The sequence below is a fragment of the Cetorhinus maximus genome, chromosome 14, assembly GCF_964194155.1.
Source record: "Cetorhinus maximus chromosome 14, sCetMax3.hap1.1, whole genome shotgun sequence".
NCBI lineage: Eukaryota > Metazoa > Chordata > Chondrichthyes > Lamniformes > Cetorhinidae > Cetorhinus > Cetorhinus maximus.
In genome coordinates, this window is record NC_135892.1 from 59486956 (window position 1) to 59513050 (window position 26095).

Sequence of the window (26095 nt, forward strand, 5' to 3'; positions counted from 1 at the left end):
CACCAAACACATCCTTCCCTCGCGCCCCCCCCCCCCATTGGCATTCCATAGGGACCTTTCCCTCCATGACACCCTGGCCAATTCCTCCATCACCCTCAACTCCTCACCCCCTTCCCATGGCACCTTCCCATGCAATCACAGAACGTGCAACACCTGCCCCTTTACCTCCTCCCTCCTCACTGTCCAAGGCCCCAAACACTCCTTTCAGGTGAAGCAGATTTGCACCTCCTTCAATTTGGTCTGCTGCATTTGCTGCTCCCAATGCGATGGCCTCTACATTGGGGAGACTAAGCGCAGACTGGGTGACCACTTTGGGGAACATCTTCGTTCAGTCCGCAAACATACCTTCCACACCTTCCTTTTGCTTGCCATTTCAACACGCCATCTTGCTCCCATGCCCACATGTCTGTCCTTGGCCTGCTGCAATGTTCCGGTGAAGCCCATCGCAAACTAGAGGAACAGCACCTCATCTTCCGATTAGGCACTTTACAGCCTTCCAGACTTAACCCAATTTTTTAACTTTTGGTTTTATTTATTTATTTATTCAATTTTTTTTTTTTAAACCTTTTCCCCCAACTCACTCTCTCTCTCTCCCCCCACCCCCCCACCCCACCCCCCACCAATCACCACAGGGCCATCTGTCACTTTGTTTCTATGTTGTGCTTTCACAGAGCACTGACCCTTGTTCTGCTATTAACACATTCTGCTATCTCACCCTTATGCCACTATCAGCGCCTTTATTCTTCACGCAACCATTAACAACCCCTTTGTCTTGTGTCCATGACATCTTTGTCAAATCTCTCTTTATCTCCCACCTATCCCTGACCTTCTATTTTGCTCCACCTGCCCCACCCCCTCGTATAATATCCATCACATTTCTATTTCTCTTTAGTTCTGAAGAAAAATCATTCAGACTGGAAATGTTAACTATGTTTCTGTCTCCACAGATGTTTCCAGACCTGCTGAGTTTTTCCAGCATTTTTGTCTTAATGTGTCCATTATTGTTTTGTGCTTTGCCTGTCTGTGTTCACTGTGCTGGGTGGCAGTGTATAAGTTAACAAATTTGAATATGAAATTGGAACCTTTGTTACATTTGTTTCACCATGCCCTCTCTACTGCTTAGCACAAATTCAAGCTCCAGTTGTTTCATAATTTGAAAATTGATGTTTTTTCCCACTCTGCTTTTCAACAAATATATTCAGATCATTTGTTCCCATTTTTGGACTAATTCCATTACCTTTTAGGTTTAAGCTTGTTAGAATTATGAGGTTTATATGATTATTATGGGCCGTAACTTACAATGGAGTGGCAATTGAATCAGATTGCCACTCTACTCAAAATTACTTACCTGGAAATCCCGGTAATCCTATCTCATCCAACCTCCCAAATCAGGCCAGGCGAGATCTGTGTAGTGCAGTGTGCTCCCGGGGCCTACAGGCGAAGGTAGGTAAACCATGCCTCCTTTTTCACAGCGCTAGCCATTGTAAACCAGGTAAGTTTAAAGGTCTAGCCAAGTTTAAAGGTCATTGACAAGCCAGGGAGAAGCTGTGTATAAGGTAAGTGGCTTGCAAGTCGGCAGATATGGAGGTTTGGAGCTGGGGCTAGTCAGGGGATGGGCAGGGTTGGGGAGAGTCAGGGGTTGGGCAGGGTTGGGGAGAGTCAGGGGATGGGCAGGGTTGGGGAGAGTCAGGAGTTGGGCCGAGTTGGAGAGAGTCAGGAGTTGGGCCTTTGGTGAGGTGTGGAATAGAGAGAGTGGAGCCGGTCCTGGTTGGGGGAGAGGGGGTAGTTGGGAGTTGGGCCTGGCTTGACGGGGGGCAATGGTCAGGAGTCGGGCCATTGGGTGGGGGGATGTAGGGTCGAGAATCACGCCTGGAGACGGTAGTTGGGGGGTATTGGGGAGGGGCGGGGGAGTCCCGCTCAGGGTCGGAGTGTTGTGTTCCTGGGCAGTGGGGACGGGGTTAGGGTGGGTCAGTGCTGTAGTTACCCAGAAGCTAGAAATGGTTTTAATTCTTCTGACTGTTTCTCGGTAACTGTTGCTGTAAGTCAGTTGAACCATCCGAAGTCATGTGGAGTTTGCAATTTAAATTGCATTTTTAGATGGTTCCCTGTGCAATGCAATTGCCCATTGGAAGTTTGGACTCCCCAGGCAATTGCCATGCAGTCCTTACCTGGGAACTTCCTGGGGGGACGATGGTGGGGGTGGGGGTTGGCGGTGTTTCCCATTGCATCTTTGGGGTACCCCCCAGATACACTGCCCTGGAGGTTGGAAATTACAGCCCTATGTTTTGGACCTGTGTTTTTAAATTTAAGGTAAAATGAAGAGGGTTATGTGGCCTGTTCTGAAGTCTGCCTGACAACAAGTCTGGATGGTTTGATTGTTAGAGATTAAAGGGGGCCCAGATTGTTTTAATGTGAAGAAGGTGCAAGGTGCTTACGTATGGAGAGAATGGCAGCAGCCTGTATGCTAGCAGTGGATAGACTGAGAGTTTCCAAAGTCCCAGAAAAGTGTTGAGAATGTTGGGTTGTAAACGGTTGTGCTCTAAACTGTCCATTTAATTCCATGATAGAATAGAGTTGGGGTCTAAAGAATAGCTAATCCTTATTTCTACCTGGATACAAAGCCCATGTGATTCATGTTACATGGTGATGTGCTTTGAGATGGGGAGGTTACAAGGAAGCCATTGTGATATTGAGATACAGGCTTTTCTAAAATGGCACTGAATATCACAGACAGGTTAGTCTGCCAGGGTCTGGGAGAGAGAGAGAGAGAGAGAGTGACTAGAGGCCAAAAGTCTGTATGGTTCACCATGCCAGAATGCGGGTTGAAGCTTGCGCTCGGATTGAAAGGACCAAATTCATGAAGACTTAGAACAAAGCTGGGAGATTTGCCTACCTTGTGCTAGAGGGAGGATCTCCAGTAATACTTTCACCATGAAGGACAGTTCTGGGGTTTAGAAGTTACCAGGCTAAGAAAGAAAAGGAACAGAAGTAGTACCTTTGGTACTTTTAGTCTGTTACAGTAAGTGCCTTAAAACGTGAAATCTTGTTGTCATCTGTTCAGCTGTTAACTTTTAAAAAGAAATTTGAACTTCCGGTTATCAGTCTTTGTGGGGATCATAATAAACTAGGAAAATGTAACCATCATTCAACAGCATGTTCCTCATGTTATCATATTAGTGAACCGTACCTCCTTAGATTTGTGCTATCAATCTGCTAAAATTATTTGTAGTAGTTGTTTCTGTCCAACTATTCTTTCAAGACTGGGATAGCATTCTTATGGCCAGGCTGCCTTTTCCCATTTCTAACGTTCCCCATATATCAAAATGGCCATTGATTCTGAATGTTCAGACTCTTGCCTAAAACATGCCCATTTTGATGAGGCACTTGAGAGCTATTATGCTGTATAAAATTATATTGCAGCATGAGCGGAAGAATTAATCATTTATTTTCTAGAATGATAAAACATCTTGAATTCCAAGTTTGAACGAAAGGATTAACTTGTAAATGTGAAATAATGTGAATAAAATCTATTTTCTCCAATTTCCAGAAAGGTATTTTTAAAAAAATATCAGCTGAACTGATTTAAAATATTGTTCAGTTCAGCCCAGTAACAGCAAGTTCTGGATTTTCAACCAGCTACTTGCAAGTTGAATCCCTGGTCTTAATTGGTACCTGCACTGTGGCTTCCAAGCTGCAAGTTTGTTGATTGTGGCTGAGTAGGGGTTGAGGGGAGAATTGAAAACTGCACGGAGCAAAATCCTTGTACATTTTAGTGTATTTCTCTCAAGTTCAACCAGAAGGACTATAATTGCATTTGTTTACCATTTTATCAGAATTTTTTGCATGAAATAAAGGCAAACAAGACTGAAGACATATTTGAACAGTTTTGTACCAAGTTTTGAATGTTAGCCATCTGTTTTGTTCATTTCTTCCATGTTAGGGTTTGTTCAGGAACTTTGATATGGCCTTTCTACCAGTGTTAAAGCCACATATGGAACGTCTTGTCTCGGATTCTCATGAAAGCGCTCAGCGTTGTGCAGCTGAAATCATTGCCGGATTAATCCGAGGTTGTAAGCACTGGAGGTATGAAGAGGTAATACCATTGGTTTTATGCTCTACACAATTCAGTTTGAGGTGAGGTGAATATTTATGTTTGTGCAGAATTGACAGTATTTATCGTTGAGGTTGGATAGTCAGAATGGTTCATTTTTATTTCAACCAACGTCTTAATACTGTGGCTTGAATCTTCAATGCAGCTCATGTTCGCACCCAATTTAAATGAATAAATGATGAATTTTGAACAATGTTGTATACTTCATGACAATCAACAACTGAACTGTTTTTATATTATCGTGGTTTCCATTCCAACTGTCTAAACAGGTTCGAGCTGCTTGAAAAGGAAAATACAGTCCCTTACCCTTAGAGGTGTTCTGTGCTAACGCAATTTGCCTGAATTTTGGGTTGAATGATTTTTATGATCTTGGTTACGTTCAACATTTTTGATTGCCCCCAACAATTGGTGTAATAAAATTCCACTGTACTTCAGGGATGAGATATTCCTGCTTTTTGGCAGAATTCCGACTTTTTGATTATGGAATTCCGCCATTTGAAATGTTTTTCTGACCTCCGCCACCTCCTCTCCATAGTCCATTGCTTCACTTTTTTTTGTACATCATCAAGCACAGGTTTTGTCCTGCTCACAACTGATCACAACGTTTGGCTGCTTTGGACACTGACAGAGCAACAACATTCATTGGCCAAGTAGGTCGCACCATTTCCCCAGTCCCTCCTTTCATACTTGCCCTGTGTGAGGAGAGTTCTGTTTGTTGGACATTAGCGGTGGGTTTTGTTGTAGAAATGGAGGATCCGACGGGCACTTTCTTCAGACCTGGAGCACAAGGTATTGTGCCTGCCTCTATTTTAAGTTACTGGTCAGAGAAATTGACTACTTTAAATAATGTCTAGTTCAGAAAATTGTGACCATGGCTTTTTTTTTAAAAAGCTGCGGGGATAAAATACCATGATTGTATTGAGGCATCTTATTTCCATGGCATGAAAATGAACCGACAGAACTAGGCTGGGGCATATCAGAACCTACTGGGATCCTGCCTTCACAGGTTTGCATCTACTTTCCAGCAGTGGGTAACCAGGCAGTGATCATGATTGGCCTATTCTGTCCACCTTCCCAAAACTAAGCACAAAGGACTAACATATCAGTCTTAGCATGTTAGGGTCCTCTTAGGCCAGATGATTCAGTTATGTGTTGCCTTTACCAGCTAAGCCATATGGGGAGGTTGCTTTGTGCTATACTGCAGTCCCCACATGTTGAATCATTGCCCTGCACTCCTTGCGATTGATTCAGTTCAGAGGCTCCAAGAGCTGGGGAGTTCAGTTGTTGAACTTTAGTAGGTAGTAGTTTGTATTGTTTTCTGATCAACATTCTGCTCTTTTTAATGCTGCAACAAGGTGCTGATTTAATTACCAGATTGTGTCACGACACTGTTTTAATTGATTGTTGAATTTCTGGCCTGTGAGGATCCATGTGAGGAGAAGTCAGTAAAACTGTTGATCAACCCCAATTGCGCACAGCTCGCTCTCCCCTTTTTTGCCCTGTCCTGAAGTGAATGGATTTGAATAAAGGGTTTCAGCTCACTCTGAATGCAAAACCACTGAACTGGAAAAGAACCCCACTAATGATGGCATTCCATGACCCTGACCACGTGTTGGCTCGACATGAGCATCTGTTCATGTTGGCTGTCGAATGAAAGAGGCATAATCCACTCTCATCAGTTGGGTATCACTGATACTCCGGCTGGGTTCACACTCTGTTCCTTTATAATGTGGTAACTGGAAAGTCAGCATCCCGGCCAAATCAAGTGACTGTTAGATTTAGAGCCCAAACATGACCTCGACTTCATTCATCTCATGGTACTTTTACAAGTCAAAAGATGTTCAAATGTTTGTCAGTCCAAAGATTCCAATTTGCAGTAGTTAACAGGTGTACACATCCAGTAATTAAATCACTAGCAACTGCAGTAGTTATTAAATGGTTGTTGCCAGTATTTAGAGCAGACCACTTAGTTACCCTTGTGTGGATTGCGATCAGATGTGAATATTTCCCATGATTTTGATGATTTCTCTTTTGATCTGAAGTTGTTCATAAAATACTTTGCCCTATGAACTATAATGTGCACATGTTTTGAAATGCTGAGGTCACTTTTGTGAGTTTATAAAAATGCATTGGTCCACAGTCTTGATGGTATTAGAAGGTAAACAAATGAAAAAAACTAATGTTTCTACCCACTTGAAGTGGCCTAGAAACATTTGCATTCACTGCAGATCATAAAAAGTGCTATAATTGTACAATTCCTTGTCACAAAAAAATTTCAGACCCTTTTGCCTTTGGGCCACTCTCATCCTGGTACTTGAAAATTCACTTTTATATTTCAGGGCAAGTTTAGGTGTTTCAATGAACAAGTTTCCAGTTAAATATGCAAAGTAATGGACTAACTGAACTCTGTTTCTACTCTAAATAACTGGTGTGTTTAACATGTGACGCCTTTGAAATCAACAAATAATGCTTCTAGAAAATGGTTTGAGCTTTTTGTCCTATTTAAGTGTTGGGGATTTGTAGCTAAGGATGGAAAACTGAAATTTAATTTTATGCCATCCAGTCTTTGCAATATTCCTGTTGCTGGAATGTAGACTTGTGATTTTTACATTATGTTCAGCCTCTTGAACTGGGGTTGATTATTTTTGTGATTGTAGGTGGAGCAGCTGTGGAAAATTCTCTGTCCCTTTCTGAGGATTGCCTTGTCCAACATTACAGTAGAGACCTACAGTGACTGGGGAACATGCATTGCCACGGCATGTGTAAGTGAAATGGACAAATTGTTTATCTGAGCTGTGTAATGCTTGCAGACATTTAAAGTTAAAATTTGCCTTTGTTTTAATTTTGATGTAAAATCCAAATCATTACCTCATGTAAATGTTAAATAAATTAACTATACAGTCAAATAGGTCTAAAATATTCCTGCCCAAACTACTTACTGCCTAAATATGTGTTAAAATAAATTGTATTGGAAAGGGTAAATCATTGTAGCTTAAGAAAATCATGGCCAAATTTTAGCATGTTCAGACAGTTAATTCAGAGTGAGAAAGACTTGTTTATAAACTTAGTGACTTTGCTCTGTAAATATTAAGCCTTTATAACCATGGAATAACACTGTTCCCCAATGTGTTTTATGCAAATGTATGAAGCATTTTAAAATAAAATTATAACACTTTTTTTAAACAAAGTGGAAGCTTCTAAATAGATTCTCCATTTGAGGGGGTCATTTTGGAAACAAAATACTAAAGCCTTCTGTAATTTGCAAAGAAATTAGTTGAAAATAAAAAATGGACATTTCAGTGTCTTTCATACCCTCAGAATACTCCAATGTACTTCACAGCCAATGAATGACTTTTGAAATATAATCATTGGTAGTTTGTAAGAAAATTGGGCAGCAAATTAACACACAGCTTCCACAAACAGTATGAGATGAATCATTGGTCATTCCCCTTTTGGTGGAGTTTGAGGGATGAATGTTGGTCAAGGTACCATGAGAATACTCTGGTGTTCTTCAAAAAGAAGCATCATGGGATCTAGTAAATTCAGCTGAGCAAATAGGCTATTATGATTTAACATCTAATCTGAAGGATAGCATTTTAGCACTGCCCTACTTAGATTATGGACTAGAGTCTTAAAGTAGGCCTTGAATGTGTACAGCCTTCTGACTCAAAGGCAATATTGCTACCATCGAGCCAATCTGAAATTGGATGTGCAATTCCTGGCTACTTTTGGCCTTGTGCATGCATTCAGCAACCTGCTGTTCAAAAACCAACTCTTATACGTACTGTAAAATGCTATGATAATGCATTGTAATCATTTTTTGTGTTTGCTCTTAATTAAATTAAGCAAAATAATTCCACACCATTAGGTTTGAAATATGGAATTATTTTATATTTTAACATTCCAGATATTCCATTCTAGAAAGCAATCTAATCTTGCCTTGACATTTTGATTGGGTTGGGGCAGTGGTGGGAAAGTGATTATTTTGAGCCTACCAAAAATATGGTATATCAATACTATTTAAAGTCAATCCATTTATAGATTCGTTAAATAAGAGGTATTCCCTTTATGTTATCTTATTTTTATATAATCTTTCTCTCTTTCTGTAATTCATGCTACTCCAGAATGTATATCACCCTCTAAGTTACTTCACAGTTTTCCACTAAATTTATCATTTAAAAATGGTTCTGATGAGAATAAGCATTAAATACAGAGTAAGTGAAAGTATGTGCAAAGCAGCAAACCTGTAAGGCAATATTACATACAATTTACAACACAGACACAAGCCTTTCAGCCCAACTGGTCTATGCAGTGTTTATGCTCCAAATGACCATCTTTCCACCCTATTCCTTAAAGGCTGATCAAAGGTTAGTCATTTATTTTTTTTTCATTAAAATTAGAATAACTTTAAATAAATAGAGGTTTTAAGATTAACAACTGTATTTACATTTCTGTTGCACTATTTCAGGTATACTGTAAATAGATCAAAAGAAAGGGAAGGAGAATTTCATTATGAAAAAACAATCATTTTATTCTCACAGGAGAGTAGGGACCCTCGGAAACTCCATTGGCTTTTTGAGTTGCTAATGGAGGCCCCATTGAGTGGAGAAGGAGGATCATTCGCAGATGCATGGTAAGTAATTTTATGAATCCATTTTTGAGGGGGGGAGGGGAATTTATGAATTTGAAGAAATGGGCTGGTACACTGAATATGTTTTTTTTTGAAGAAGAAAACTAAAATTCAGGAGGGATGGTAGGTCGTGCAGATTGGAACAGAAAGTTGCAAAAGGACATTGACAGATTAAGTGAGTGGGCAAAGCTATAGCAAATAGAGTTCAGCATAGGCAGATAGGCAGTTGTGAGGTCATCCATTTTAGGCAGAAGGAAAATAAATTGGAATATTTTCTAAATGGCGAAAAACTAGAAGAGCAAAGTGATTTGGGAGTCCAAATAAACATATCATTAAAAGCCAACAGAAAGGCACAAAGAGCTATCAACAAGGTGAATTGAGTATTGACCTTTATTTTAAGTGGCCTAGAAAACAAAAGGGAGGAAGTTACACTTAAGTTTCATAGAGCCTTGTTCAGACCCCACCTGTAGTAGTGTTGAACTTTGGGCACCAAACCTCAGGAAGGATATTTTAGCCTTAGAGGGAGCCTAGAATAGGTTCACCAGAATGGTGGGTGGCTTAGAGGGTTAATTTCTGAGGACAGATTGTAAAAGTTGGAATGCATTCTCTTGAGTGGAGGAGATTGAGGGATGATCTGACCAAAGTGTTTAAAATATTTAAAGGATTTAATAGAGTAAATACTGAGAAATTAATTCCTCTGGTGGGGGAACCGAAAGCAAGGGAATATAATAAAATTGGAGCTGAAACATTCAGGAGTGAAATCAGGAAACACTTTTCACAAAAAAATGGTAGAAATTTGGAACTCTTTCCAACCCCTGCCAAAGGCTGTTCTAGAATAGTTGGAACTTTTAAAACTAAGATTTTTGTTAGGTAAGAGTCTCAAGGTATATGGAACAAAGGTGGGAAAATATAGTTGAGCTGCAGATCAAACATATCTAATAGAATAGCAGAGCGGGCCCTGGGTGCTGAATGGCCAACTTCTGTTCCTAAGAACAGGATTCTAATTCTATGCATTATATAAAATGGCTGAGTACAGTGCAGCTATTTATTGACAGAGCTGAAAGCCAAGCAGGAAATATTGTGGTATTGGCATACAGTTTACCTTGAATTGCATTGTCCATGAATTTATATATTTAAATGGCACAAATCAGAATATTGTTAATGTAAAGTTGCCGCAATGTCTCTAGAATATTAGCTGAAAAATTGAAATCTCATATTGGTGTAAAGACTACAGTGTATTTCTATAACCCTTTAGCTTTGCCAGTCACTGTTGTGAACATTCAAAACCATAATTTATAGTGTTAGTATGCTAGTGCTCTGTGGTTACATTTCATAAGTCAAAAATAGATCTGATAGTTCATGACAAACTTATTACAAAGAGCTGTTTCTGCTGTATAGTCAATTTGTGTTAGAAAAGGTGGCATGGTGATGTAAAATGTTGCTTTACCACTGTGCTATGTCATAGCAGTGCAGGATGCAGCTACTTGCAGCTTACATCAAAGCAGTCTATAGACTCAGACTATTGATGATAAACTAGTGATTGGAGACAAGGAAACTGCTAGGCACCCCTGGCTCTCCTACAACGGCGAGCAGGTTATCTACTCTATACTGGGGGGTGGTTTAGCAAGTAAGTTGGGAGTGTGGGTTAGGAGAAAAGATTGTATTGCATAATGAATTCTACAGAAAAAAATTTTTTAGCCGGGGAACAGTAATCTTAATTAAGTATAAATCCCTTACAAACAAAACCAGTTATGACGTGCAGTGAGATTTCACTGTTGGCCTTGTGTTGGGAGTGACAAAATGTTATATGTTTCTGAGAATTTTTGATAAGCCAAGAGGGCACTTCTTTGGATTCAATCTCTTTTGGTAGGAAAGTAATCTAATAGAAGACAATTTGCTAGTTTGCTCAAAAGATGACTTCGATATGTAAAATAAAACCCAATTTACTGTTATGAACTTATGCTGTGTAAATGATGCATTACAAAAAATGGCTGCACAGAAAGACTATTTGGCTCACCTCTTTGCTGGAGCAATTCAAGATTAATTCCACAGGATTGCTCTTTTCTCCCCTGACCTGTATATTCCCCTGCTTCAAATGTTTGCCGACTCTTTTGAAAGATATAATAGTCCATTCCTTAATTACTCCATGTGGCTAAAGTATTCCATGCTCAAACCACTCTCTGCATAAGCACAGTATCCTGACTCCTCCTTACCTTTTTACTGGTTGTTTTAAATATCTTCTTTGCCTTTTCTACTTTAGTAGAAATGCTCCCAGTACCTTGAACCTCTCCTCGTAGCTGTAGTTTAAAGTCCTTGCATTATTCTGGTGATTCTACGTGTATACTCACCATGGGCTTTACTATTTTATAATGGGGCATCCAAAACTGCACATAATCTAGAACTGTGAACCTAACCATTGCCTGTGTGAATTTCAATATTACATCTTTGTTTATGTACTCTGTGCTCCTTTGTAAAACCCAAAGACACTTTTATGGAATTGTGTATTTGCATTCCAACGTGTCTCCATTGCTCCACTCTTAGCACTGTTCTGTTTGAGTTCATAATTCTATTCATCGTCCTGTTTCCAAAAAATATATTAGCTCTCTCAGTTCTATGTGAAATTGCATCTGTTACTTGTCTGTCCCTCTGCTAACCTGGCTGGATCCTCCAAAGGGGCTTATTTATATCGTCCTTTTTTCTGTTTGTCCTCTGTTCGTTGACAAAAGTACAAATGGAAGTCTCTTACGAAAAGATCAAAAGATCAGATTCTGACCTATCAGGCTAATGTACTGAAAGAGCTTGATCTCTTTAGACCAAGTAGAGCAACCCAGAGAACCAGAAATTACAAAAATGGGAACAAATCTGATGAAAAGCTAAACTAATTATTTTTATTAAGGATATAGTTCAGTCTGTGAGAAGACTTGCTGATTAGACTCTGCAACCATAAAATCCTTTTGAAGTGAAATTTATGGTGGCTTGTGCTCCTCACAAGCTTTCCAAGTGTGAAGTAACTAAGCTTAGTTTACACAATTACTGTACTCCTGTGTCATACGATTGTAAAAACACATTTGGGAAGATCATCATCTTAGCTGAGACAGTGAAGGCCATAGGCCCTATTATTGTTGTGGAAAATTTTAATTTAATTGTCCTTATTAGAAAGTGTTGCTCCGAGTCCTCTGGCATTCTTTAATGAGTGAGTAAAAATAAAAACAAAATACTGTGGATGCTGGAAATCTGAAACAAAAACAAAAGGCTGGAAAAACTCAGCAGATCTAGCAGCATCTGTGGCGAGAGAAACAGTGTTAACGTTTCGAGCTCTGAAGAAGGGTCACATGGACTCAAAACGTTAACTCTGTTTCCCTCTCCACAGATGCTGCTAGACCTGCTGAGCTTTTCCAGCATTTTCTGTTTTTGTTTGAGTAAAAATAAATCTTGCTTCTGAATTTGAACAAGGCAACATTCTCTGCTTTTGTAACCAGATATGGATCCCCATGTCTGCAGGAGGTGTACACGTTTTGCAAAAATTATGGCAAAGACACTGGAAGAAGTGCTAACAGCGTTAATACCTCCAAATCAGATGGGCTTTGTTAAAACAGGTATTCTGAAATGCGCTCTCCATTCTTATTTGAGGCATTCCATGCATCCACATTGAAGATGGTGCTTAGGAATCTGATAAGGAGGGCTGTGTATATAGTGAAAAGATATGTTCACCAGTGATATTTGAAAGCACAAACCAAATCTCAATATTTTTCCAGTCCCTTCAAAACACCATACGAGGTCTGTTTTTAAAACAATAATGTTCAAATTCAGACTTGTTTGCTAAAATACTGAAAGGAATAAAATCTTTCTGACAACTCCATTGCATTCCGTAATGGGGGTGTTATGTGCACATGGGAATAGAAATCATGATAGGCGACTTGAAAGATGTTCTGAGTTAAGGTATGCTGCAGTGCCAATCTTTATGCAATAAAATTAGAATGTTCTGTCATGCCTGTATAATTTCAGCTTGGCTTCACAAAGTAAAAACATTTTCTCAGTCATTGTAAGAGACTGCAGAATATCGATAGTGTTTCCTATAACCATATGGTGTGAAATTGCATAGCCCGTTCCAAAATTCACATTATACTAAGTATTTTGTAACCTGTGGGTAAACTTTGCCAAGTTTGATCTTTTTTATTTTATAAAATTGAATAAAGCAGTGGTAGTTACTTGTACTTGGAAGATTAAGCATTTAAATAAGAACGCGAGTGCCATTGTGTTCCCAAGTGCTTGTATAGCAGTTTAATGTGCTTTTCAAAACACAAGTACGATTGGAGTTCTGGCCAGAAATTGGTAAGAAATTGTAGAAATGCAGTAGTGGAGCTGAAAGGAAATTCTCCAGAAAATAAATTGAGTGTGAACTAATCTGTTTGAACACAACTGCAATATATTTACTAATTTCAAGATGGAATGTGCAATATAGATTGATGTGAGCATGATGGGCAGAATCTTCCCAACCCTGCTGGAGGAGGGCTTCATAGCAGGATCATGGGCAAGGTGTAGCATGGGAGGACATTAGTTCAGTGGGTTGACAGGTTTGCACCTCTTACTGATCTTTCCGGAAGTGGGATGGAAACACCAAAGGCTGTCCACCCGGCAATGGCAGTTAGCCAATCTGCACACTTAAGTGGACGATTGGGGAAGCTGTGGGGATCTTCTTTGTGGCTGATGGGCCCTCTGCTGAGGCCAAAGCACGGCAGATGCTTGGAGGTGGCTTGAAAACAGCTGATTGGGGATCCCATGAGGCTTCGTACACATACCACCCTGCCCGTGCCCCCACCGAAAGCGGAAGCTACTGCAGGCCACAGCTGCTGTCAAATGCCATCCTATGGATGGAACGGTTTTGGTCACAGTTTATGGACACAAAATTGGCATCCCTTTAAAGGGTGCTTCTGTTGTCTTACAGCCTTGGGAATCTGGATGCATCCTTAATTGGACGATGGACACGGAGGCAGCCAAGAATTAGGCACCTCCTGGAAGATTACGGCAGCAGGTATGCTGCCAGCAAATGTGTGGCTAGGACCGGGAAATGGTCCTGACCCCCATTAGTTTTTAAGTTGGTGAGATTCCATCCACTGTGTGCACAATCCTTGTGTGTGTTTGTGTGTATCTATTTCCTTTTTTTTAATCAGTCTTTTTGGATAATTTTTTGTAAAGCTTGATGTTTGAAAGATAGATTAGTTAGAATTGCTGTGGTATTCTAATTGTGATTTATTATTTTGTTGTTGACGGGTACACTCAAGTACTCAATTTCTTCTGAAAACCTTTCTTTTGTAGTTTGAAGATGAACATTGGTAAGAAAGATAATGCCTTAAACTGGTGGTATGATATTTCCTTTAATTATATTGTTTTTTTCCTCAAAGTACAGTTGAACATTTCACAGATTCACATTTGAGTGTCAAAGTAATTGATCAATTGATCATTTTATTGTAACAAGTTGAAAGTGTTAAGCCAATATTATACTAAAATGAGGCATTCAGCATATGTAAATTGTTTTATTAATAACACATGCTTGAGAATATTCTCTGTGATTATACTTCTAATGAATATTTTTTAAGTCAGCAGGACAGTAATCTCAAGATAATCAGATAAATCTTAATACCTTCCTCATAGTAACACAGAAAAATTTATGGGACAGAAGGAGGACATTTGACCATTTTGTCCGAAAAAGATCTATCCAGTCTAATCCCACCTTCTGGCTCTGGGCCTGTAGCACTTCAAATGACTATTTAAGTGTTTTTAAATGTCATGAAGATTATTTCGCACAATTTTATATTGAACCCATCTGAACACTGATTTCTTGTGTACATGATCTTAAATTTACAGTGTCAAAAGATTAGTGAGTTTTAAATCAACATAATTTCTTTCAAGTCTTTTCCTACCTACCTGTTTATTTTGGTATATGGAAACAACAGTCACAAAAAAATTGCATCTAAAGTTTTTATCTTGGGAAAGTATTAGCTAAATTGCTGTTTGCTATTGGATACATCTTCCTTTCAAGGAAGCATCACCTTGCTATAGTTAGTGGAACCTTAGCACTACACATAGGTTGAACCAAAAACATCTGCCAACCTAGGCAATTATTTTTCATTTCGAACCAATACAGTGGGCAAACCTAGTACAAATAGTGTGCAACTAAATGGGTTGTGAAATGTACTGCTTTCTTATTTCTCAAGTAGATAGGACTTGCCAGAAAAAGGGGAGTTTTTTGGTACATGTCCTGAGGTCACAGTATTAATCAACATGCAGTAGATTTCTCTTGATACTAAGTATAAAGCAGCTATATGGGTTAATACACATTCTCCTGGTAGTATAGCTGTCGTCTTCTGAAAGCTCAAGGCAAATAATGTTTTGGCACTTCTATGTTCCAAACTAATCGATGATGTTCAAAATATGGAGACTTTAAAATTTCCCCATTTTATATTTGAACTCATGAGGAAGGATGATAGATTACACAACATCTCCTTCCTGATTGCTTGAATATACTACAGTTTCCACATGCAGAGTGCTGTCTCTCTCCCTGACCTGGCGCAATGTGGAGCAGGATGTTTATATATGCTTTATTTTTTTTCCATTAACTTGAGATCTCTGTTGAAGTCTCAGTTTAAGAAACTGATTTTGCTTACAATGGAGTAAGATTGATGAATGACCATATCAAATCTATGGCATTTGTTTCATTTTCTACTTCCTAAAGCTGCAGAACAAAGTTGAGGTGTAGTTCTATGCATGACAACCATCCTGTGGTAACTTCCCCAGATAAGATTATGGGCAGATGGTGGTGCAGTGGTAATGTCACTGAACTAGTAACCCAGAGTCCAGGCTAATGCTGTGGGGAGATGGGTTCAAATCCTGGTGGATTTGCCAAAGTTAGTATCAGTAATAGCGACCATGGAACTATCATCAAGTGTTGTAAAGACCTCTGGTTCACTAATGTCTTTTAGGGAAGGAAACCTGCCATCCATACTTGGTCTAGTTTACATGTGACTCCAGACCCACAGCAATTTGGCTGACCCTTAATCTCCCTCTGAAATCGCCTAGCAAGTCTCTTAGTTCAAGGGCAATTTGGGGTGGACAACAAAAGGTGGCCAAGCCGCTGACACCCGCATCCCATGAAAGAATAAAAAAAGGGTATCTTTGAGCAAAGCCAGATTAAGCTCATTTGTAGTATCATTGCTGAACTCAACTCTTTTCTTGCTTAACGACACTTGGAGATGCCAGTGGAAACCCTGACTGACTTATTCACTCCTCCCAAGCTCGAGGGATGTCAGCAACTAGTTAATCATCATACTAAGGATCAAATCTTGAACCTTTCTCTTCTTTGTCTAAGATCTACACTGGACAGAGCCATTATTACACGTCCAATGATAAGCCCTGATGATCAACTCTTTTAGGGACAATGTCCAAGTGTTACCTCTTTCCTCCTTCACTCTCCTGCCCTCACCCTCCTCACCGCCTTCGCCCTCCCACTTCCCCACCCCCGCACTCCCCCATGCCCCCGCTCTCGTGTCACTCTCTCATATTCACAGATTTAAATATTTAACCAAAGACCATGGGGTAATGAGAATTTTTTTGAGTTGCTCTGATCTGCAATTCATTATCTGAAAGGATGGTGGAAGCAGATTCAATAGTAAATTCACCCAAGGAAGTTGGATATGTTCTTAGAAAGGAGAAATCCTTAGGGTTATTGGGAACAAACAGGATAGTGGGACTAATTTGATAGCTTTTTCAATAAGCCAACATAGACAGGACAAATGGCCTCCATCAGTACTGTATGAATCTATGATTTATGTGAAAGATGAACAGCAACGAAGAAATGAGGACGTTAATGCCTGTAATGGTAATCATAAAGAAAATGTTATGGGCTGACTTTTCTTGATCTGCTAGAAATGGAAACATAAATCATTTATCAAATCACATTTTGTGTTCTGTTGCTAGCCGACTATACGTTTTGCAGGGTGGCTTGGCGCAGCAAGAATGGAGAGTACCTGAACTGATGCATAGACTCCTTCAGTATCTTGAGCCCAAACTCACACAGGTCTATAAAAATGTGCGAGAAAGGATAGGAAGGTGAGTGCTTATTGAGATTTCAATTGGGAGGATTTGAAAGCATTTTAATATCCTATTGTTATGAAGTGTGTGTATACCCAGTTGTGGATTTGATTTGATTTTTCTAAATCTACATTTGCGTATTAAATTGTACAAGTTCAAGATGTGTCATGAATCCTACATCCACCTATACTAAAGACATGATCAGAATGTATCCAATTCATAATTTACAATGATCAATTTGGAGCGAATCTCTTGTACTTGTCGTTAGCACTGTGATGCTAACATAATGATGCTAATGTAATAATTTTAATTAGCATTTATTGACAGATGTCCAGATGCGTTACTCATGGTCACTGGGAAGCTAATAGTAGTTTAAGAATTTGTGTTAAGTTTTTAAAAATTGCTGGTGTCAGTGAAAGTGACCATACAAATGTTGAAAATTCAACTGATTCACTTATGCCCCTTAGGAAAGGAAACCTGTCATCCCTATCTGCACTGAGGTTGTCTCTTAATTGCTTTCTGAAGTGGCCAAGCAATGCATTCAGTTGCTTCAAAATGCTGGAAGGCCCACCATTTCTCAGCGCAATTATCTGTGATTCTTGCATGCCAAGTGATTCTCGCATTCAAGACTTACTTTTGAAAACAAGCACTCTTTCTCTCATTCTCCTTCTTTCTTCACTTTCTTTTGCACTCTTCCCTTTTGCTGTCTCTCCTTATCACCCTTTTTGCTACTCCCCCTTTGTCTATGCCTCTTTCTATACCTCTCCCCTTCTGTACCTGTGGATCACTCCCCTATTTACTTTTGTCTATTTCCTCCTCCCCTTTATCTCTCTCTCTCTCTCCCATTGCTCCTTATTTTTCTCCTGCTCCTTTCCCTCCCTTCCTTGTTATCTATCTCTGTCATTTGTTCTATCTGGACCTCTAGATCTCTCTCCCTATGAGAAGTATCAGACTTGAGCACAGTCCTATCCTTAGTTACACCACTGATTCCACGTTCCAGCAGAAGTCACAGGATAATAATCAGAAGTGGAGCTAATTTTTCCCCCACTGAGTAACCCAGAGGCACTGGCCTCACTTGTAAAACTCCAACTGCCATCCTGGATGATACCAGCTAATTTAACATCAAACCTTCTAATCCATATGACCCTTTACGATTTACCAAATGATAACAATTAATTCTCAGAAATGATTCATAAAAATTTACAAAATTTTCAAGGTGGAAAAATATACCTGAAATTTGGGATATTTGGTATGTTCACTAATTGCTAATGAGGATGTATTTAATTAGAAAATCTGCCTGTTAGAATACTGCCACCATGTCACCTGAAAAATATGTATATACATAGATATGTTTTGTCTTGCCTTTGTATGAACCTAAGAGGCCGTTATGCCTTGCAGGTATAGGTAACATTAGGAAAATGGAGGTAGTAGGAGAGGTCAATAAGGTAATGAACAATATTGTTAAAATAACAGCAAAAATAAAGGAACAGAATAGCAAGCGGAGTCAGCTTTGTTCCCGTGGGCAAGTAGACTAGGCGCCTTACTTGAAATGTAATAAGTAAGGGAGGACTGGAATCCTGGTCTGAGACAGGATGAATGGTGTCTAGCCAGAATCATTGGACCGGCAAGATCAGTGTAAAAGCTGTCTCAGCTTCAGCTGTCAGAAAACAGAGGGACTATTAGACCAAAAGCTGAGCAAAGCCAGGGCCTTGTGTACATGCTCTCCCTATAATTGGACAATAAGACAACGGCTGTGACTTAATAATCGGTCCAGTGAAATTTAGTGATTTTTGTATTGTAGAAAGGGTTATATAAAGCAGGTCCAAATAAACAGAAGGTGTAGGAGAGTTCAAGAGACACTCAAAGGGAAAGTCAAGGGTTCGGGTCAGGGAGTGCAGGAACTTGTTACCACAACTTTTACCCAAGGCATAAATGGGGTATTGTAACTCTCAGTTTACCTTGTAAACCACTGATCAAATATTGTAATGTGTCAAGTCTAGCATGTGCTGAATGAATTTTAATCACTGCCACCAATATGGGTCAACATTGAATGCTAGGTTGTTTTGTCAAAAAGAAAACCTAACTAATTTGTGTTCCCAACTGCTTCTCATTAGTGATACTAAGATCCTTTAATTTGTCAAATACCACTGAAATTCAACAGTTTTGTTATGATGCAATGTAATTTATAACATAATTTTGTAACACATTATTCATTTATTCATTTTCCTTCTCAAATATTCTCTCCACAGTGTTCTAACATACTTATTCATGATAGACATCACTCTACCAAATTCAAATCCAACTCTGTCGCCACATGTCGCTGAATTCACCAGTTGTATCTTAGAGCAACTTAAGCCCCTTATGGAAATTGATGAAGAGATACAAAATCACATTGTTGAGGAAAATGGTGTTGGGGAACAAGATGAAAGAACCCAGGCTATTAAACTTCTGAAAACAGGTAGGCAGTAGGCAATCTTCTATGGATAATTTACTGTCTGAAGTATAGTTGGAATTTTCAGCTATTAAGATGGAGAATTGGTTAACCTTGCCGATCACTTTTCAAGCACTAAGTTGGATGATGAGATGTTTACAGGGAGTTGAGCTATGTACAATGTGTGAACGAATATTTATTCTGCTATGGTAAAGCTGTGCCTGTTGAAGGTTGCAAAGACTAATCCTTCGATAGACATTGAATGAGTTAATTCAGTGTTTCATAAGCAGACTAGATATTGTGACTCAGACATTTTCTGTTCCTGGAGAATTTTTTTGTATGTTGCATTTGTGACACTGTCTATTAATACCTTTTAAATTGTCACTTGTATTAAACATTGGCCCGTATCTTCCGCATTCCCCAGCGTCAGGTTTGGGGGGCACCCCAAAGATATACTGGGGAATCCCTCTGGCAAGTTCCCAGATAACGGTTTGCATGGCAATTGCCCAGAAGTGTTAACTTCCTCTGGACAATTGCACTGTGCTGGGAACCATCCGAAAATGCAATTTAAATCACAAATTTTGATGGCTCCGCCGGGGTTATACCAATAGCTACCCAGAGAAAGTTAGAAGAATTAAAACCTCTTCTAAATTCTGGGTAACTATTATAAAGACCCAGGCTTGCCCTAACCCCATCCCTCCCCCGTCCTCTGACAACCCCGCCTCCCGAACCTCTGATTTCTCCCTCCCGACTTTGGACACACACACACACACACACACACACACCCCCCCCCCCCCACCGGCCCCCCAAAGACCTCAGACCTCCGGACACCACCCCCCTCGACCTCTGGACCCCACTCCCGGACACCCCCAACCCCCAAATCCTATCTACTTACCTTAGACACTTCCCAGGCCTGTCAATTTTCCTGGCCTTTTAAACTTACCTGCTTTACGGCAGCAAGTGCTGTAAAAAAAAAACAGGGCATGCCTCCTTGAATACACTGGATCTAGGCTTCACTAGGGTTGCGAGGATTCTTTTGATACAGGCCCCAAGCAAACAGAAGTGCCAACGCAGTTTTCAAGACCAGGTAAGTGTGCATGTATTTTTTCTCATTTCAGCTGGCCAGCACTTTCCAACGCTAGTTGGAGGTTACGGTCCATTATGTGATATCTGAAGTTTGATGGACAGGAAGATGTCAAACATAATGGGACTTAAATTCAACAGTGTTGCGCCTGATCTATGGTTGAGTTTAACAGAGTGATAGCCCATGCCCATTGTGTCTGCATTTGGGCCACTGCCACATTTGTCAGAACCTTTTTCAGGAAGTGCTAGTGGCTGCCAGCAAGCATTAATTGTATTAAAATATTAAGGTGATGGCTCTGTGCTTCCTTTAGGATCCATTTGATAAGCTTATCTGATTCCTAAGCCCACCTAATGAATCATGTTGAGAGAGTCAGGAAGCAGATGGTAGAAACATCAGGATTAGCACTTATCGTTTGATTCTCTTACTACTACCCATAGATCTCTACCACTGGTCCATGTAACTTAAAATCTTCCTCCATGTAACTTAAAATCTTCCTCCATATCCACTTGCACATTTTGGCTGCTACTCTGCACCAGTGCGCCCGCTAAGGTTTTTTCTTGAGTGTGGCCTGTTTAATTCAATGCACAGTACTAATGATCTTTTTATGCAGTTGCACACAGGTGGTATCTTAAAGGGGGAAGTTTGTCAGCAGCCTGCACAGCACTATTATGATTGCTGCGGGATGCACATGCACACAGCTTAGAGGGAACCTTGCACTTCACCCAAGCCCCTACTTCTAGCTACAATAAAAACAAAGTGCTGGACAAACTCAGCAGGTCTGGCAGCATTTGTGGACAGAGAACCAGCGTTAACTCTTTTCAGATCTCCATTCACAGTATTTTGCTTTTACCATACTTCTAGCTATCCCTTTTAGGACTTTCTATTCCTGTCCTCCTTCTCAACCTACCATGCCCACTTTAGCTTTCTTGATACTTCCTCACCATTAATAGTATTTCTCAGCTTACATTTTCTGTCCTTGGCTGAGCCCCTCCTCTGCCTAAAATTGTAATAAATGAGTGAAAGTTTATTAAATTAGGCAAATAGAAGCCATCATTCTTTGCCTCCACCAAAACCCTGCTGCCTTGCCACTGATTATAACCCCTTCCTCACCATTTGGTTAATGTAGTTAAGAGTTGTAATAAAGCGGCCTGGGTCCTATTCTCTACCACCCACTAAACATCTCCACCTCTCGTCTCTGCCCTTTAGAACTTTATCAAAACTTATCTTCAAACCAAGCTTCCAATCATCTTTTGTTTCTTTGCCTGTCCCATTACCATTCCCTTTGGCTTCTGAAATCTTTTGCCTTTAATCTCTCTTGACCTCCGCCCTATCACAGACCTTTCCCTTTTGTTCTTCCTTTCCCCCCCCACCCCTTCACTTGCTCAAAATCTAATACATTTCTATCTTAAGTTCAGATGAAGGGTCATCAACTTGAAATGTTTACTCTGTTTCTTTGTCCATGGATGCTGCCTGACCTGCAATTTCAATTTTTATTTCAGATTTCCAACATCTGCTGTATTTTGCTTTTGCTTCCAATAATCTCTTCTCATCTCTCACTCCATGGTTTGAATTCCCTTTATTCTTTATAAATACACTTTGGAGTTGGAACATAAAAAGATATGAACAGGAGGCGGCCATTTAGGCCCTCAAGCTCCATTCAATTAGATCGTGAACCTCAACACCATTTATTTGCCTTTAATGATTTCTGTTTTATAATTGCTGGGAGAAAGTCTTGAGGCAATTTGCTAATGTAGGACAATCAGCTAGCCATGGCTAAACCGTAATAAATGACGAACTGTGCTCACCACTGAATGTTTAGGAACATAGGAAATAGGAGCAGGAATAGGCTATTCGACTCTTCAAGCCTACTCCGCCATTCAACTAGATCACGGCTGATCTTCCACCTCAATGACATTTTCCTGCACTATCCCCATATCCCTTGATATCTTTAACATATTGAAATCTAACCATCTCTGTCTTGAGCATATTCAATGACTGAGCCTCCACAGCCCTCTGGGGTAGAGAATTCCAAGGATATTTAATGCAGTAGAATGTCCACGGGCTTTGCTGGGACCATTACTAATCAAAATTGGAAATTGAATATCCTCCATGGCTTCCCCCCCCTCCCTATCTCTGTAATCTCCCCTTCAACCCTCTGAGACATCTGCACTCTTGAATTCGGGTCTCTTGAGCCTCCTGATTTTAATCGCTCCATCATGGGTGGCCTTGCTTTTAGCTTCCTGAGCCCCTCCCTAAACCCCTCTGCCTCTCTTTGTTGAACCTGTGGAATACTTTCCTTGGTAGGAGTACACCAGCAATAATTTCTACAAGAACTACTAATCCCCACCAATAATTTCTACAAGAACTACAAATCCACTTTACTCAGTGGGGATTGGAGAGAAGGTTTCCAGGAGAGAAAATAAATAAATAAACGTATCTTAGATAAATATTCAAAATCCAGTGAGGGAGGTAGAGCAAAAAAAATCATAATAGCATTGCAGTGAGAGGATCGAGATGGGAAAGAACCAAGTTATTACTTGGGATTTGTAAAGTAATAAATAAACAACATCACAAATATTCTATCTGTGAGGCTTGTATCTTTCAGTATCAATAAAGTGTGTAATACTTTTTATCTCAAAAGCCAATGATGTGATATAGTGCTTCAATAAATTTGTTCAGTTTTAATGATGTGAAAACTACATTTGCACTTTGGGACTGTAAATGCCAAAAACCTCGCATCAGGTACGTGGGGCACCTAGTATTTTAAATTGATTTTCTTTTTAACAAAATCTTTTCGCCTGTTTTAGCATTTGTAGTTTGATTGCTATGCTGACAAACAATATTGCTTCACCTTAATGCTATTGCTTGAAAACATAAGTAATCTCATTAGTTCTTGTAGTGAAGCATTTTGTTCTTCTGTTTCATGTTTTGTTCCAAAGGTTGTATGTGTACATGCACTGTTTAGCAGGGCAGACTTGTTTTTAATTCTGATGAATACAAAGAGCTTGCTTTATTGAAGTGGAGTATATGTTTTTATTATTTTCTGTTATGTAAAATTAAGATTTCAGTGAAGATAGTAAAGATATTGACATCCTAACCAATTGCATGCTTTGTTTTGCTGCACAGTGCTGAAGTGGTTAATGGCAAGTGCAGGAAGGTCATTCTCTACAGCAGTTGCCGAGCAACTTCATCTTATGCCACTTTTATTCAAGGTATGTTGTAATCTTAGTGTTTGTATTAATTTCTAATTTACTTTACACACTTGACAACATGTTCTTAAAATTATACAGGATAAATTACAATTAACTTGCGATATATTTGGTTTCATGTCTCTGCTGCCAAAAAGCAGATAGTCTCCTTCTAGCAATGCCCTTTTCCCATATGCAAGCACAAGGTACTGCCCAGTCAAAAAATTCCATGGGCAGGATCTCTTCTCTCTCTCTCTCTCTCTCTCTCTCTCTCTCTCTCTCTCCCCCCCCCCCCCCCACCCCGCCCACCCCCACCCCCCGTTAGGGGGTTTTGCGGGAGCGGGTACCAAACAGGCAAGTTCCCAATTGGCGCCCCTAATCGGGGGTATGCCACCATTTTACATGGGCAGGCCAGTTAAGGCCTACCCAGCTTGACGTCCTCCAGGAAGCGCCATCCCTGTGCGGGCGGCGGGGGGATTCCCTGAGCCACGAGTGTGCTCTTTCACACGTGTGCAAAAGAGTGCACAGATCTCCCTGAGGAAAAGTACTGCCTCAGGGAGATCGGCTCAGGTTTGAAACATTAAATAAAGATGAGAAAAAAAATTACTGACATGTTCCCTCATGTGCCACTGTCACATGAGGTGGGACATGTCAATTTCTTTTATCTAGAGATTTCATACAAATTTTAATAACCTCATGAAGCCTCATCCCGCCTGTGGATGAGGTTTCATGTTTTTTCAGAAGCCCGCCTGGGCTCCCAGCCTGCCCACCAACCTTAAAGTTGGACGGGCAGATCCATTAATCACTTTAATTACTTTTTTAATGGCCTTAATAGGCGGGCGCGCAGCCGATTCATTTGTTATTTTGCGCGTCGGTGAGTGGGCCCTGCCCCCCACTAGCTGACCGGAAGATGCAGCCCCATATGTTTTTACCATCCTGCCTGTGACCTCTATCCAGCCTTTTCCCAATGCACACGGTTCAAATCCAGGCTGAATGCAATGAGATATCAAGCTCATATACTCAGCCTGCATACTAGTGCTCCAAACCTTGTCATAACTATTCCCCTTTCTTTGGAGTGAACTACTTCAACTTGATTAAACAAATCCAGACCTCTGTTTGAAGTATTACTGTTACTTCGCCTCTGCTTTGGGTTCCTGTCTAATATTTTGCTGCCTCTTAGTGTTCCATTGTGAATTGGTTGAAGCTAAAAGTGAACATAATCACTTGTAAGGATAATTTCCTCTCAAGTTTTAGAACTTAACTTTTTGATGAAGTGGTGTTTAAAAAAAAAAACTCAAAAAATTTTGCCCATGTTCATTTGGAGGAAACTTAGTTTTCCAAATTAAACACCCGTTTCATTTCCAGCATTTTTCTTGCCAAATTAATCTGTCCAATTGACGTTATAAGTTATGTTTATTTGAGTATTTAGTTTGAGACTATAAATTCCATTTCCTTTTTTTTTCTTAAATTTAGATTGCTCCTGTGGAAAATGATGAGAACTATGATGAACTTAAAAGGGATGCAAAGATGTGTTTATCACTCATGTCTCAGGGATTGCTGTATCCCCAGCAAGTGTCTATGGTGCTAGATGTTGTAAAACAGGTAATTTGTGTATCTTAATATGTCTGTTTTTAACTTGAGATTTTAGTAACACGAAACGACCATAAGGAAACTTATCTATTTAGGGCAAAACCCCTGTTCCCTCAAGAAAAATAACCCAACAAATTATGGTAAATGCCAGTATGCAAAGGGCATTCTTCATATGAAACTGGCTTATGATAACCACTGGATCAAGTTACTTCTTTCATGGGTTGCGAATGTCACTGGCAAGACCAGCATTCATTGCCTGGCTGCACTTGAAGGTGACGCTGAGCCACCTTCTTGAACTGCTGCCATCTGTGCAGTGAACAACCTCCCACAATGCTGTCAGCTAGGGAGGTCCAGCAACACTAAAAGAATAACAACATGCAAAGGCTGGTGTGATTTGGAATGAAGCCATCTATCCTTGTCCTCCTAGGCAGAAGAGGGCCGTGGTTTATACGTGAGAGAGTTGGTCAAAAGCATAGTACTATTTTCCAAAGCTGTAAATCAGTCAGTTTTCACAATGGTATGGAATTTTACATTCTGTTTGAAGGAGAGAAGAGTGGGTCCAAGACTGGTATTTTAAACTTAAATAAGGGCAACTATGAGGGCATGAAAGCAGAACTAGCGAGAGTGAACTGGCAAATTAGGTCAAGGGATAGGTCAATAGAGGTGCAATGGCAGACATTTAAAGAGATATTTCAGAATATACAATAGATAAATTTCAACAAAAAAGGAAAGTTCCAAGAGGAGGATGATTAAAAAAAAAGTTAAAGATAGTATCAAACTTAAAGAAAAAGTGTATAATTGTGCAAAGATGGGTGGCAGGTCAGAAGATTGGAGAGAATATAAAAAACAGCAAAGAATGACTAAAAGATTGATAGGGAGAGAAAAATCAGAGTACGAGAGAAAGCTGGCTAGAAATGTAAAGACGGATAGTAAGAGTTTCTATTGATATTTAAAAAAGTAAAGAGTTAAAGTG

At 39.9% G+C, this 26095-nt stretch overlaps 1 protein-coding gene across 2 annotated transcripts in view; it reads left to right on the forward strand.

Moving 5' to 3' along the window:
• The window catches only part of LOC144689684 (proteasome activator complex subunit 4-like), a 172010-nt gene that overhangs the window by 108296 nt on the left and 37619 nt on the right, over positions 1–26095 (forward strand). For both annotated transcript variants that reach the window (XM_078556977.1, XM_078556978.1), the window contains 7 exons: positions 3941–4093; positions 6769–6873; positions 8653–8744; positions 16716–16847; positions 19079–19287; positions 23471–23556; positions 25006–25134. In XM_078556977.1, coding sequence (XP_078413103.1) covers positions 3941–4093; positions 6769–6873; positions 8653–8744; positions 16716–16847; positions 19079–19287; positions 23471–23556; positions 25006–25134 — 906 coding nt within the window. The remainder of the gene's footprint in view (positions 1–3940; positions 4094–6768; positions 6874–8652; positions 8745–16715; positions 16848–19078; positions 19288–23470; positions 23557–25005; positions 25135–26095) is intronic.